General features: G+C 35.8%; 1 protein-coding gene across 3 annotated transcripts; it reads right to left on the bottom strand.

Moving 5' to 3' along the window:
• Positions 1-1,730: 1,730 nt before the first annotated feature.
• On the bottom strand, positions 1,731-13,229 carry LOC148912633 (uncharacterized). Of its 3 annotated transcripts, none has more exons than XR_016119118.1 (3): positions 12,966-13,206; positions 5,094-6,865; positions 1,731-4,837 (listed from the first exon to the last, which is right to left on the bottom strand). XR_016119118.1 is itself a non-coding variant. In XM_089026431.1 (2 exons), the coding sequence occupies exon 2, from the start codon at positions 6,417-6,419 to the stop codon at positions 5,898-5,900; it is 522 nt and encodes a 173-aa protein (XP_088882557.1). In that variant the 5' UTR covers positions 6,420-6,865; positions 12,966-13,229; the 3' UTR covers positions 5,457-5,897. The 3 variants fall into 3 exon arrangements, 1 of the variants encoding a protein (XP_088882557.1); XR_016119119.1 differs by lacking the exon at positions 12,966-13,206 and adding an exon at positions 7,146-7,286; XM_089026431.1 differs by lacking the exon at positions 1,731-4,837 and having other exon boundaries at positions 5,457-6,865; positions 12,966-13,229.
• Positions 13,230-13,957: the final 728 nt, after the last annotated feature.

The following is a 13,957-nucleotide window of genomic DNA, read 5'->3' as shown; positions in this document are numbered from 1 at the left end:
GGCGAAACAGGTCTATAAAACGTCCCAGTTGATAAGCTTGGTTTCAATGACAAAAATTACACATGAAAAACTTTCTGAATAAAGCTTCAATTGCATAAAAAATTAAATTTAGTGGCTGTCATTGAGGTGTGAAACAAATGCTGATTGTTGTACAAAATCATTACACCCATGCTGTTAAATTGTTTTTCTCGACAAAATCATTCATCTTCGAATTACGGTTTCTTGTGGTCGTTTCTTTTATGAGTCACGTGGTAATATAAATCCAAGAGGTGTCGATTGGGCCGGCAGCTGATATTTGTTGATGAATAGAAATGGCCGGTTAAGTGATATTCCGTTCCGTGTACGTGCTGTCAGTACCATATTGTTTCCCACGACCCATACAACAAACATTCCTACATTTCTTTAATGTCGAGTCTATAGAGTAATCAAACCTCGAACATGTTACGTCATGTCATAGCCGCCATGTTGGTTGACTATACAAAGCATTCCTCATTAAGAGGCTTTTCTCGTTAGATCAACCAAGATGGCGGCTGTTTCATTGTAAGTTATATCTCAAGGGATTTTTCGGTCACGTGGTTACCTTCCAAGAATATGATAGGACAGTGCGTTATCGCTTCCTAATATAGCTTGTCCCGCCATTTCTTATCTCTGTAATTTTGTGGGAATGCTCTTTCAACACAAATGAAAATATAATAGTTGATAGTGCAAGAAAACGCTGCCTGGAACAAATTTCACAAGAAGACATGTGATTTTATTGGACTTCATTTGGTGATTCTCAATTATTTATAACGTCTTTTTTTTCTGAGACAGACGATCAATACTATGAAAAATGTCATGGCTTAACCTTATTGTGACTTGCACAAGGGGCTTGCACAGCAAGCCAGAATGTAAACTATATATCCGTGAAATGCTACTAACTATTTAGTACAACCCTCGGCCCTTTGGCTATGTCTTGCTGGCATTAAGCACTACTTGAAGACACAGTATCACGTCCTGCAAGCATCCTAAAGCTGCACTATGCATGGCTTTGACTAGTGTACTTATCGATCTGATATTTCTACGTTTTTGCCGGTGACTATTTAACAATAATTCGCCTCAGGCTGAGTGAATATCGGGGAATATTTATTACCGAGAAGCGAGTCTTCGAGCGGCGAGGTGAATATTCCACAACATTCATTCAGCCTGAGGCGAATAATTGTTTTACTATTTTTCAACACAAGTGAATTTAAAAATTAACGGAGAGAGAGGTTTTTTGTTCAAATTCTATCTATCTCTGCAAGCGGCACAAGTCGACAAACGAGCGTGCGCGTGCACGCGTTATATTCACCTGTAGGTGAATATTTAACAATTATTCGCCGAAGGCGAAGTGAATATCGGGGAATATTTACCAAGACGTGAGTCTTCGAGCGGTAAGGAAAATATTCTCCTATATTCACTGAGGCTGAGGCAAATAATTGTTTTAGTATAAATACACAGGTGATTCTTTCAACAAAAAAAAAAGGAAAAAAAGAAGATAAAAGACTTTTTTTCGGTAACAGCAACAAAGCGGCTGACCGCCATTTTGGATTATCGCTGGAGGTGACTATCGTGTGATAGTGGATAGTGTGAGTTTCTCGACCAATCAACGCGCGAGATTTTCAATAATAACCTGTGTAATTTTTACTAAAACAGCATAAGACGTAAATTGAGCGCGCCGGATTTATCATATTCACTTGTGTAAAAATACTAAATTTAATTATTCATTGATTTATTTATAACTTGATTGGGGAAAAATGTAAACATATAAATTAAAATCAAAAATTGAACTGACGAATTTACTTAGAGAGGGTGACACGTGACAGTTGTAACTGATAAATTTGTAGCCCCCTATGTTTAACGTCTCTGAATGAGACGGGACCGCCATTTTTATCCGATCCACGCCAAAGGCTTAATCATTTGCAGATATTTTTAGTGCTAACGTGCAGCACCTTATTGAGCTTCTACTCAAATGTTTTAAGACCGTGAGCGTTGGTCAACCAACTAACTGAGCTAACTCAGTCATAATTATTACTCGCTACTAAAAATGAAAGATGCCATTCTTAATATCCTCTCAGACTATTTTAGTGCAGCCTTCCTGTATATAAAATCTAAAAATTAAACCTTATTCAAAAATCATCTTTACAAAGCTTTTAAGTGACGATCAATCGCGTATGGAAAAAGACTTCCGGGTCCAAATAGAAGTAGAAAGATTTTAACGAAAGATAAACATTACCAAGAGAAATTAACTAAGAGAAGGAATCTCTGTTATTCATGATTGTCACCAACATTGGCACCGTTTGATGCTATCTTTTTTTTCTGCACGCGCATACTGAGCGCGCTCTATTCTGTTGTTTTTTGTTTTTGTTTTTGTTTTTTTCGAAAAGCACAAGAAAACATGAGAAAACACCACAGAGCGCGAGCAGTACTAGTCTCCCACGCATCCGTTTTTAGTGTCGGTCGTCACGCAACGCTCCCTCCCCACAAACGGCTGCTTGCATTCGAACTACATCGAGAGCAGTAGAGCAGTACGGGCGCGCAGAAAAGCTAGCAAATGATCAAATGTATATGAATGATTCTAAAAATAGCAGAAAAAATCCTAAAAATAGCATCAAAGAGTGCTGATGATGGGGAGCTGGGATTCCTTCTTTTAGTTCATTTTCTCTTTACGTTACTCAGAAGAGGATCCAGGGTTATCCCATCATGCATTGCGAGCGAGATATTACTTTTTCCATTTAAACAGCTAAAATTTGTATTTTCGAAATTTTAAATAGAGTGCATTTCATACTTTTTAGCGTTATCTATTTTCTAAATTCTTCAAGACATTTAGAGAAATACTTGTTAAAATACTGGAGTATTTCAGGTTCAGCATAGATCCTACAACTGAGTACTCGTCAGATTTGCCAAATTAGTCTAGCATTAGCAGAAGTATCATTAGAAAAAGATGCACATAAACCGGTTGAAACCATAGAAAACAATAATAAGGATCTTGGGATAGCCCTGGATCCTCCTATTAATAGTTACACGTGGAGGCACCGTCCGCGGTACTATTGTTAAGCGCAAGGTCTAATGGCAAACAAAAATGACAAAAGTTGTATCTATTAATTATTTTAAAGTGCATGATTCAACAATTGTAATGATTGAATTTAAAATTAAGAATTTGAAGACGTGGTTGTTGAGTTTTGTGGCAACGCATTTTTGCATTGTGTGTTATCGGTTGAATGCTTAATGATCACCGAAGTAAAATTGAAATAAGAGCTGATAATTAGATAAAAATTGATGAATGATAGAAATATTGATAAAAACGTATACACTCAATTGGAGAATTGTTATCGGGTTCAGAAACATAGAACATTAAAGCTGGGACCAAAATGGCACATGGGAAATGACATATAAACAAAGCGTCGTAATCTAGAAAGACGTTGGCGACGTTCCAAATTAGAGGTTGACCGTGAATTATATGTTGATCAATGTAATGTTGTTAAAAAACTGATTTTTGATGCAAAAATGAATTTTTATTCTAATTTGATTACTGATGCTGGTTCTAACAGTAATGATCTATTCCGTTCTATTGATCGATTGCTACACCGTATACCTGAGAAAAAACTACCAACCTCAACTTCATCCACAGATCTAGCTAACAATTTTGTTTACTTCTTTAAAAACAAAATCGTTAACATCAGAAATGGCTTCGTTCCTACGTCACATCTTTCAAATGATTTCTCTTATCTGGATTCACCTAAACTGGATTGTAAAATTGATTCATTTTCGCCTATCTCTATTGATGAATTATCAGCCATTGCGAAAAAGATGTCATCTAAATCCTGTAGTCTTGATCCTTTTCCTGCAAGTCTCCTACTTGGACATTTTGGTGCATTACTGCCTACTATATGTGAAATCGTTAACCTGTCACTTCAAACTGGTGTTGTTCCATCTTCTCTTAAAGTTGCTGTTTTAAAACCGTTACTGAAAAAACCATCTCTTGATCATGAAATTTTTGGAAATTATCGCCCTATCTCTAATTTAAAGGATATCTCCAAGATTATTGGAAAAGTCGTTTCCCTTCAGCTAAATGATTATCTGTCTCTGAACAATCTCCATGAACCATTGCAGTCTGCATACAAAACATTTCATAGCTGTGAAACTGCTCTTCTTCGAGTACAAAATGATATCCTCCACTCCATTGACAATCGTTCTTGTGTTGCCATGCTACTCTTGGACCTATCTGCTGCATTTGACACAGTTGATCATCAAATTCTTCTAGATCGTCTCCATACAAAATTTGGCATTTCTGGCATAGCTCTTCAATGGTTTAAGTCCTACCTCACTGATCGCTTTCAATTTGTTTCCATTGATGATTTTTCTTCTGAAGCCCTTCAACTTGATTGTGGCGTACCTCAAGGTTCTGTACTTGGTCCTTTGTTGTATCTCCTTTATACTTCTCCAGTAGCTGATATCCTCCGAATACACAGAATGTCTTTCCACCTTTATGCTGATGACACTCAATTATATATTCCTTTCTCCTGTAATGATGATTTGTCCCTTAATGATTCCATGAATCTGATTGAAAACTGTCTATCTGATATTGATGCTTGGATGACTACAAATAAATTGAAACTAAATAAAGGCAAAACTGAATTCCTGTTATTTTCTTCAAAGCACAGCCCACAGTTAACTCTTCCTTCTCTTCAATTTGGTTCTGATGTGATAATGCCCTCAATGCATGCTCGGAACATTGGTGTCATATTTGATACGCATCTTACTTTGGTTCGTCATGTGAATAATATTTGCAAGTCTTCTTTTTATCATCTCAGAAACATTGCTAAAATAAGAAAATACATCTCTTTGAAAACAACTGAAACTCTCGTCCACGCGTTCATATCCTCCAAACTCGACAACTGTAACTCTCTGCTCTTTGGCTTACCAAACAAACTCTTAGATAAACTACAATCTGTACAGAATGCTGCTGCCAGAATAATCACTCTTTCCCATAAACATGACCACATTACACCTATCCTCGTTAATCTGCATTGGCTACCAATTGAATCTAGAATCAAATATAAAATCCTATTACTTACTTTTAAAGCTCTTCATGGCCAATCTCCTATCTATATCCGGGAACTCATTTCAGTGTATAAACCGAACCGTAATCTTCGTTCTGCATCACAAGTTCTTCTATCAGCACATTCTTATAATCTTAAATCTTATGGTCATCGCTCCTTCTCTGTGGCTGCTCCTGAACTCTGGAACTCACTTCCAATATCTCTCCGAAATGCATCAAGTCTTGCCTCATTCAAAACTGAACTTAAAACTTATCTCTTCAAATTAGCATATTCTTTGTAAATTATTTTATTTTGTCGTTGTCTTTGTCGTTTGTTTACTAGCGCTTAGAACAGATTTGTATTTGCGCTTTATAAATAAATATTATTATTATTATTATTATTATTATTATTATTATATTGATATTATAATGTATTCATCTGCGCCATCCATGCAGTCGGTTTAGAAAGCCGTTTGGCTTCGCATTTTGATAGGTTGCAGCGTAGACGAAACCGCTTATGCACTTGCGTTATCTCGTATCTATCAAACGTATTCTTGTTTTTCTGTTTTAGTAACTTCAGCACAACGTTAACAACCTCAATGGTTTTAAAAACAGTGGATGATGCCACGGGTCGCCGGTCACAGCATGCATCTAATTAACGTACTTCCCATGTGCCATTTCGGTCTCAGCTTCTATGTTCTATGTTTCTGAACCCGACAACGATTCGTCAATTGAGTGATACGCAAACATTAAAAAAAGTCAGAGAAAACAAGTATGAAAATTCATATACATGACTCCTGACTGTAGTATCAAGATAAGAGCTGAAAGTTTGTTTCTTTCACTAAATGCCATGGCAACTAAGTGTGTGGAAATGTAATTGGATCACCTTTCTTAAAGATTGCTGATCCTGACCTGGTGAATTACTTGCAATATACTGTAATTCTTCTTCGTTCAACGGACAAGGATGGGCCTCTATGTTCCTCTCTTTCAACTTGTCTTCCATGAAGTCAATTACTTTCTTAACATTATTTTTATCTGGATCAATCTTGTTAGCTTGCAATTTCGTCCACCTTTCTTGAGCTTCTTTTTGATCGTCTCTAGTTTCATACGGCTGTTCAATGTCTATATCAATATATCTGAGACGTGGCTGCTTGTAATCTTTTCCTTTTTTAAAGTAAACTGGCACGACTTCCCGATATATTGCTTCCATCACATTAGCACACAACTGACCAATGTACAGCTTATTTCGAGATTTTTCGAGCTCATCAGTTTTAGCCATGTATCTGTTCAAGTCGTTTTCCTGCCTTAGAGATTTTTCATTGAAATATCTTACTTCGTTTTTCAGCTGTCCGGTTTCAACCATATTTGTTTTTAAATATTGTTCTTGATCTTGAGCCTTTTTTTCCCATAGATTCCAATCTTTTATCCTTTTCTGCCAATTGATTTATAATAGCGTCAAGTTTATGTTCAAAGGAAACGATTTGAGCGTCTTTTTTCTCTATTTCTCCTCTAAGGTTTGTGATGGCGGGTTTGGTTGAAAAATATCGAACTTCCTCTTCCAACCATTTTATCTTCTTCTTGAGCTCGTCCACTTCCTTTTCGAGAGCTTTTTTCTCATCTTCAAACTCTTTGGTATTCTTGGTATAGCAGACACGATCTTTCTGTAGCCGTTGTTCCAACTCTGCTATCTTTATCTCATTACTCCTTACTTTCTGTTGTAGTTCTTTTATGTCGTCATTTGGGTCTCGAGTTCGGCCACTCATCTTCAGTATATTGGTAGTCTTGCTTTGGTTTCCCTTCTATGTATTTCTGCAATGAATGGAAAAATTCTTAGCTTCCAGTTTCCTTGTGAGAGCATTTAATTTAGATTTAAAGTGATGCTGTGACTAGAAACACATGCAGGACGCGTCGTATTTCTCCTAATTTCTTCATACTTCTCTCTTCAAGAACATGCGCGCCTTTTCTATTTCGTTAATACTTTAATTTCTGCAAAATTGATGTTTATAATTAAAATACGAGCGTATAATGTACATGATAGACACTGCAGATTATTGCAGCAAATTAGCTAGGACTGCGCGTTAAAGCTTACCAGAACGAGAGAAATTGTTGGCGTATCTCAGCAGCTTCATGCATATGTATCAAATCACCTTTAGGCCTTACATGGCGTTTGTTGAGAATTTAACTTTATAACACATACATGAACACTGGGAACTATTTTTTGACACTTATTCAGCAGGCTATGTCATTTGTTTAAATCAGTGCAAGCTGAAAGCTGAAGCTGTGATCAGCATCTCGGAAAAAAGGGGACGCCACTTTGTTCTTTTTTTTGGCAATGATTACATTCATTACGTCAATTTGAATAATATCCGCAGTGCAACACTACATGTTCCTTGAATTTAAATTCTCTGTGTAGTTTAAAAAACATTTCCTTTTCGGCTTGTCAAAGTAACTCAAAATTTTGTTCTGCGATTATGTTTTGTCTTTGTAGTGTTTGTTGTATGTGCATGGATATAACTGCTCACAACTGAAAACCGCTAAAACAAAGCGAAAAATGTTCTCAGTGATTAAACCTCCACCTGAAACAATTAGAACTTTGGAAAACAAAAAAAAGTAAGAACAATCTTTATAGAGCTCACTTTTCGTTTTGCCAAATAACGGAATGACGTCACACTCAATTGCTGGTTTTCACATGACGTCATCAAAACATCAAAATCTAAACTATAGATCGTATAAAGGAATTTCTCAAATATGTTTTAGAAATCAGTGTTATAAGTCACAAGAAAAAATCTCGAGTCATTTCGATGTTTGGTTCCCGAGTTATGAAGGTTGAGTTTGTGTCACGCAATACCGTCACGTCTATCTAAATAGCGATGAAAATATTAAAATAATTTACTCTAGTTGAAAGATTTTCCCTTAGACACGTTGTAAAGATCTATATAAAGTATATTTAATTGAAATATAGCCAAACATATGAAATATTCCATCATTTTAAGCCTTTGGAATTTCGTCCGCCATGATGGTGTACCAACTTGGAACACCAAGATGGCCGCTCCATACATTTTAACCAAAAATTGCGTCATGTTTACTTTCCTATAGTTCCGCAACGAAATGCTTTACAGCCTTAAAATTTGGCCAGTATATGTAGTTTGGACCGCTTTGCAAGAATATAAAATTTTTATTTCATTATAATGCGAATTTACGCTTTTGAAATTCATGATGACGTAGGTGAAAACCAAGAATAGACATTTCTAGCTTGGACGGAATGTTTTCCCGTTTCAGATCATGTGTCATTCGAGGGTAAGAGAAACTGGAGTTTGACATTCCCTAGAGTAGAATTTCTTTGATTAAGGGTTTTGCATGAAAAGACACAAGAATTTGGATACAATTCAAACAAAGAATCTTATTCTTAAGAGACTGTTCTGAAATGGGGAACATTACGCCTAAAGTAAACTGAAAAGGTCTAAATATATTCCAACGATTTCAATTTCAATTTGATGACAGTGACAAATGACAGAATGTCATCCGTCTGTTTTCTAAAATGTATATTAAGCAATTATCTAAACGAGAGTTCAAGAAAGCAATTCAGAAAAGAGATAGTAGACTTTTGAAACTTCAAACCATTATTGATGAAAAAAGAACGAGGCATCGAACTAAAATCTGAAGAACTCAGAAATGCTCACATTGACTTTAGAGCAACTGAAAACGCGAGCTAAAAGCGATTTGGATTACGCTTGGAACAGAATCGGAAGATGTGAACGAAACTCGAACCACTTTTCAGCAAATTCAGAGACCTTTTCCCATTCCATTAACTAACACTTGGACGTCATCCTTTAATTAGACATTTTCTTTTTACCCGACATGTTATAGATAAGATGTGCACCAGGAGTTGCACTAATTTAATAAGGGGGGAGGGGGGGGGGGGTATATTATGAAACAGAATTTTAGCAATGATTTGTTCACATGAATAATGCTTTTTGCATATGATTCTGCAAGTCTACGTGTTTAGTTTAGTGACCGAGACTGTTTTGACTTGGAGATCTACTTGTAGTTTCCTGTTCTACATCCCTTTTCAAATTAACCTAAACATATTCAATCCACCAAGGCTGAACTTGTCTAGATATGTTTTGTAAAAAGAATTTCAAATTGGATTACCTGGTTATATAAGGACGAGCAATTTAATTATTTCTGTGCATTCAATCTTGTTCTTAGTTGTGAACAAGGCTAAGGTTGTAGTTCGGGTTGTATTGGGAGGTACAGACCTAAGTAAGGACAGTGGCCGAGTAAGCGAATCCCCACTAACAGCCACACCGATTAAGGAAAGTCATTCTGGTCAACCCGAACTACAACCTTAGCCTTGTTCAGCAACGTGAAAGTACATCCATCCTCCGGAACCCAGGGGTAAAATTCTGTCGCTCGTTTCGAGAAGTTGTTTATCAACTAGACGAGCCCGCGTTACTTGTAAACTGGGCAAGTCCTATCCTGTTCGGTCATATGTTAGTCTTGTGATGCTCGTACGTCAGAAACCACTAGTGATTTCTGCAATCTAACTAGCTCTCGGCAGTGCGACTTAATCACAATAGCGCAGCGCAGCCGTGACGTCATAAAAGCGAAGACAAAGGCGAAATTCGGACAAACAAACTTACAAGTTTACTTTCAGCAGATAATTTTCACAGCCGATCGCAGTTGACCTTAGTTTACATGGGTTATTATTGTAACTTTAAATAAAAATAATAAAATCGGTTCGTATAATCCTCGTAGCGGTTAAACAGAATGCAATGTTTGTCCGAATCTTTAAGCTATTTTTAGAATCAGCGCGCGCTGCGCTATTCGCACCATTTAGTTGAGTTTTAAATCGCACTGTTTTGAGGAGCCAATGAAATTGCAGAAAACAAAGCAGTTGACAAATTACTTTGTTTGAGTCACTTTCCCCTGATAAATCAGATCAGAGGAAAACGAAGCTCAAAGATGCTTTAAGATGCAAGGGCATGTTCCTCGATATGTTGCATTACAATCTCTGCAACAGCCACAGAGACTTGAGAACCCATTGCTGTACCGTGTAGCCGTTTATAATGTTCACCGTTAAACAGATTCGAGACATAACTTCAAGAGATCCATAATAACACAAGTAGGCAGTGTAAGTGTAGTAGCGTCATTGGTATTACCCAGCAAAGTCTCAGTACAGTCTAGAGCCATTTGTAGTGGAATAATGGAAAACAGAGATTTAACATAAAAATACGATGGGATCTTTTTGCCTATGAACGTCCTTAAGAGCAGGAGAAAAGATAAATTTTAATAGATCTATCTCGGCTTGCCCTTGCTGGTATACCAACCAGGTTTTATAGTTTTATAGTTACTTAAATTTTTCAATTCTGAGAAATAATCAAGGAAATAATTTGAAAAGAGAGTTTATTCATTTCACAAATGCTGTAGTAATCTTATGAAGATATTCCTATTCTTAGCGAGAACATACTGAGTCACTAATGACATTTGTTTTCTTGGCCTTGCAGAAATTAATTAGACATTGAATTTATTATTTCAATAATGCCTTCTGATTGGTACGCTTATGTCAATGGACCATTGGCCATTAAAGGAACACTTGGATGAAAATCGATGAAAAATGGAAATGACTTGAACCTTGGTTAAACTTATCTGTATGGCCCAGATAGTAGTCAAGCAACATGTTTTCTTCACAGCAAAAAGTGGGGGATAAAAATGATCAATTTTATTCAGCATCTAAATTGTGAGTAAATGACGTCATTTACTCAACCCTATTGTTCTTTTTGCTTAAACCAAAATTTCTCATCTGCAAGTGGCTCCCAGGCTAAAATTTTCACTAATTATGTTTACATAGTCATAATTGAGTCATATTACCCTCAAATACCTCAATATAAATTAGTTTGACTTTCAAAAAATGGGGCGTTTTCATCCAAGTGCCCCTTTAAAGGAAGAAGGAGGAGATCTAAGATGCAGGTTATGCCACGTCTAAGAAGAAACGATACCACACTTGCTATGCGGATGTTCTGCTATCGCACAATCCCTACACAAGGCAAGACACGATCAGATGCTAAAGATGAAGATCTGCAGACACAAACAACCAATACCAGAACCTGTCGTAAAGAACAAAAACGCAAAGATACTCTGGGATATTCCGATACATCTGAAGCTTGCACCAAAGAACGGAGCTAACAAACCAGACATAGTGATAAAGGACTCGTTCTTGGGAGGTTCATTTTCTTTGCCTCCTTGCTGTCTTTTAGCGAAACCTTTTGACTTAGGGTTCGTAGCTCGTGGATCAATTACTTGTTGGTTCTGAATTCTTGTTTGATCTCCCGGTTGGGTGGATATAGGACTGGTTTCTGCCATAACGTTTACCATCTCACCGCCTCAAGTCCGTGATGACTTTTTTCAAATCTTCAAACTCTTGAATGGAAAGAGATACTCCATACTTTGTTGGAACTTTTTCCGCGTCAGGAAAATCAGTGTATTTTCGGATGTGCATCAGGATCTGTCCTTTGAATTCATTGACGGTAGCATGATATCCTCGAGATCCTAACTGGAATAATGTAGCCATTGCGTTTCTCAAAAGTACATTTTTTAGGTCTTGTTTGCTTGCTTGAGTTTTGGAATAAAAAATTCAAAATCCCCGCGCTCTATAAATTGGATTGGTAAACAAAAAACCTGTCCAATCTTGTCTAACAATACTCTGCTCGTCATTTTATGGTAACGATTTAATAAACAATAGTCTGCTCGTCATTTAATGGTAATGGTTTAATAAACAATGGATGTGCTCGTCCTACTCGTCAGAAACTCTTGCCTAACAATAGACTCATGACGTCATGACGTTATATCTTCATAATAGGTAATGTTTATTTCTTGTCCCAGTGGGTAATCGGTGTGATATATTACGTGCTTCAACGGCCGACTGCATGTTTCGTTTCGTTTCCGATAAGCACTGATGATTTGTCACCATAATAGGTAATGCTTATTTTTTGTCTCAATGGGCACTCAAATTGTTTTTTCGCTTCGTTTATAATGTTGCTTTTATTTAATTACCATGAATCTTTCATCAAATAGTAGGCAATAATTAAAGTTCACAATAGTTATTTTTGTTTTGAAATAGCATTAAATAAATCAAAGTTATAAGGAAATATTAAAAATAATAAGAAAAAAAAAAAAAAATTCTGTGTGTTTCCCTCGTTTTATTTTCGAATATTTTGCTTCATTTACACAAACTATGATATATGACTTACAAAAGATCAAAATTCTGTGGCGCAGATTTTGAGAAAATAATGCGAACATTTTATAAATCTCGATTTTGCTCACTTTTCATACACAATACCATTAAAATATGTGGAACCAAGTAATGTAGTTTCAAAGTACACAGAAACGTTCATCGACTTTATAGGTATGAGCTGTAAACGTTTGATTGGAAATAATGTCTTAGTAGCTGAGTAATAATTTTTTACGTAGAGTTTTTCTTGCAAAATTATGACCAAAATTCGGACTTTTCGTTTATTTTCGAATTTCTTTGAATCGGCCAGATAACTTTTTTTTAAAATCCTGTAATAATTTATATAGGATGTACACAAGAGACTACGTAGGGATTACAACAAACGGTACAACGAGAAGGATAACAATAACCTAACGATATATATTAATTGACCGCTATGCTGTAACTATGCTTTTAAGAAAAAATTAAATCTTAATATTTTTGAACGAATCTATTGCTTTTACGAGCTTACTTTAAAAGTTTTCTTTTAACATTTTTGTTTCACGAGAAAAGTTCCGCAAAATTAACTATTTCATGTTTACCATTATTAAAATAATGGTTAAGTTTGTTCAGACATTTTGTAAAGCTAAGGTAGTGGTTGATGATATAAAGTTCCCAAATAAATCAAATGTAACTTACCAGACTTATGAGCCGAGTTCTTAACTTCTTCAAACAAGCTGTTGATTATCAGCAGTAAACTTACTAGCATCTACTGGCATACTATCAGGAATACTGTAATCCGATTGGCTAACATACTCACTATCTTACAGCTGTGTTAGATAGCACGTAGCGAAAAAAATCAACAAATGCATGCTCCTGCAAATTAGATAATTTCCATGCAATCTTTTTACATACACTTTCTAATTTATCAAAGTGATGAATTCTGTTCAAATTTGTTTAAGAGCGTATGTCTGTAACGGTCGAGAAACCCAAGACAGTTGCAAAAAATCAAAGTTGATTTTATTTCACCAAAAGACCCTTTATAGATAGGTATTTCAGAAAACACGATCAAAAAGTTCAAGCGCAATTTTATTTTTGTGAAATTTACGAAAGTTTGAAAAATCGATTAAAATATTGATTTTTCCTAATTAACATGCATAAATCGAAAGCCAACTTCAATAAGCACTAGACGGCGTAAAAAGTAACCAATTCAAACCATATTTCCCATGAAGCTAACTTTACATTGTATCTTTAATATGTACTATTTGTTTTTTTGACAACTATTTTATTTTCACTTATATTTAGCTTCTTAAAACCCTCTTTATTTTGTGATCAATTGACGGTCAAATTTTAGACGAAATTTAGACACCAATATCTCTGCTGGTACCTAACAAATCGAAAAGCAATCTACATCACATTAAAGAACATCCCTACTAGTGTCTTTAGGCCAAATCGGAGCTTCTACAAATAAAACGCCAACCCGCGAGCGAATTTTATTTGGAGGCGGTGATACACGAAATGCGACTAACTAATTTCCAACGCTGGCATTCATTATTGAGATATGCAAAATATGAGAGAAAAAGAAAGCTGTTCTGTTACATCTTAAGTGTTATTGTAGAGTAAAATTGTGCTTTTTAAACTTATTAATCGTAAATTAATACAAAATTGATAATAAAAAACTGCTACGAGTA

This window comes from Actinia tenebrosa, unplaced genomic scaffold (assembly GCF_029948245.1).
Source record: "Actinia tenebrosa isolate PJP-AT-01 unplaced genomic scaffold, QUT_ActTen_1.0 PGA_scaffold10__47_contigs__length_13832649, whole genome shotgun sequence".
NCBI lineage: Eukaryota > Metazoa > Cnidaria > Anthozoa > Actiniaria > Actiniidae > Actinia > Actinia tenebrosa.
Note: the sequence above shows the minus strand (reverse complement) of the source record. Positions and strands in the feature narration are given on the sequence as shown.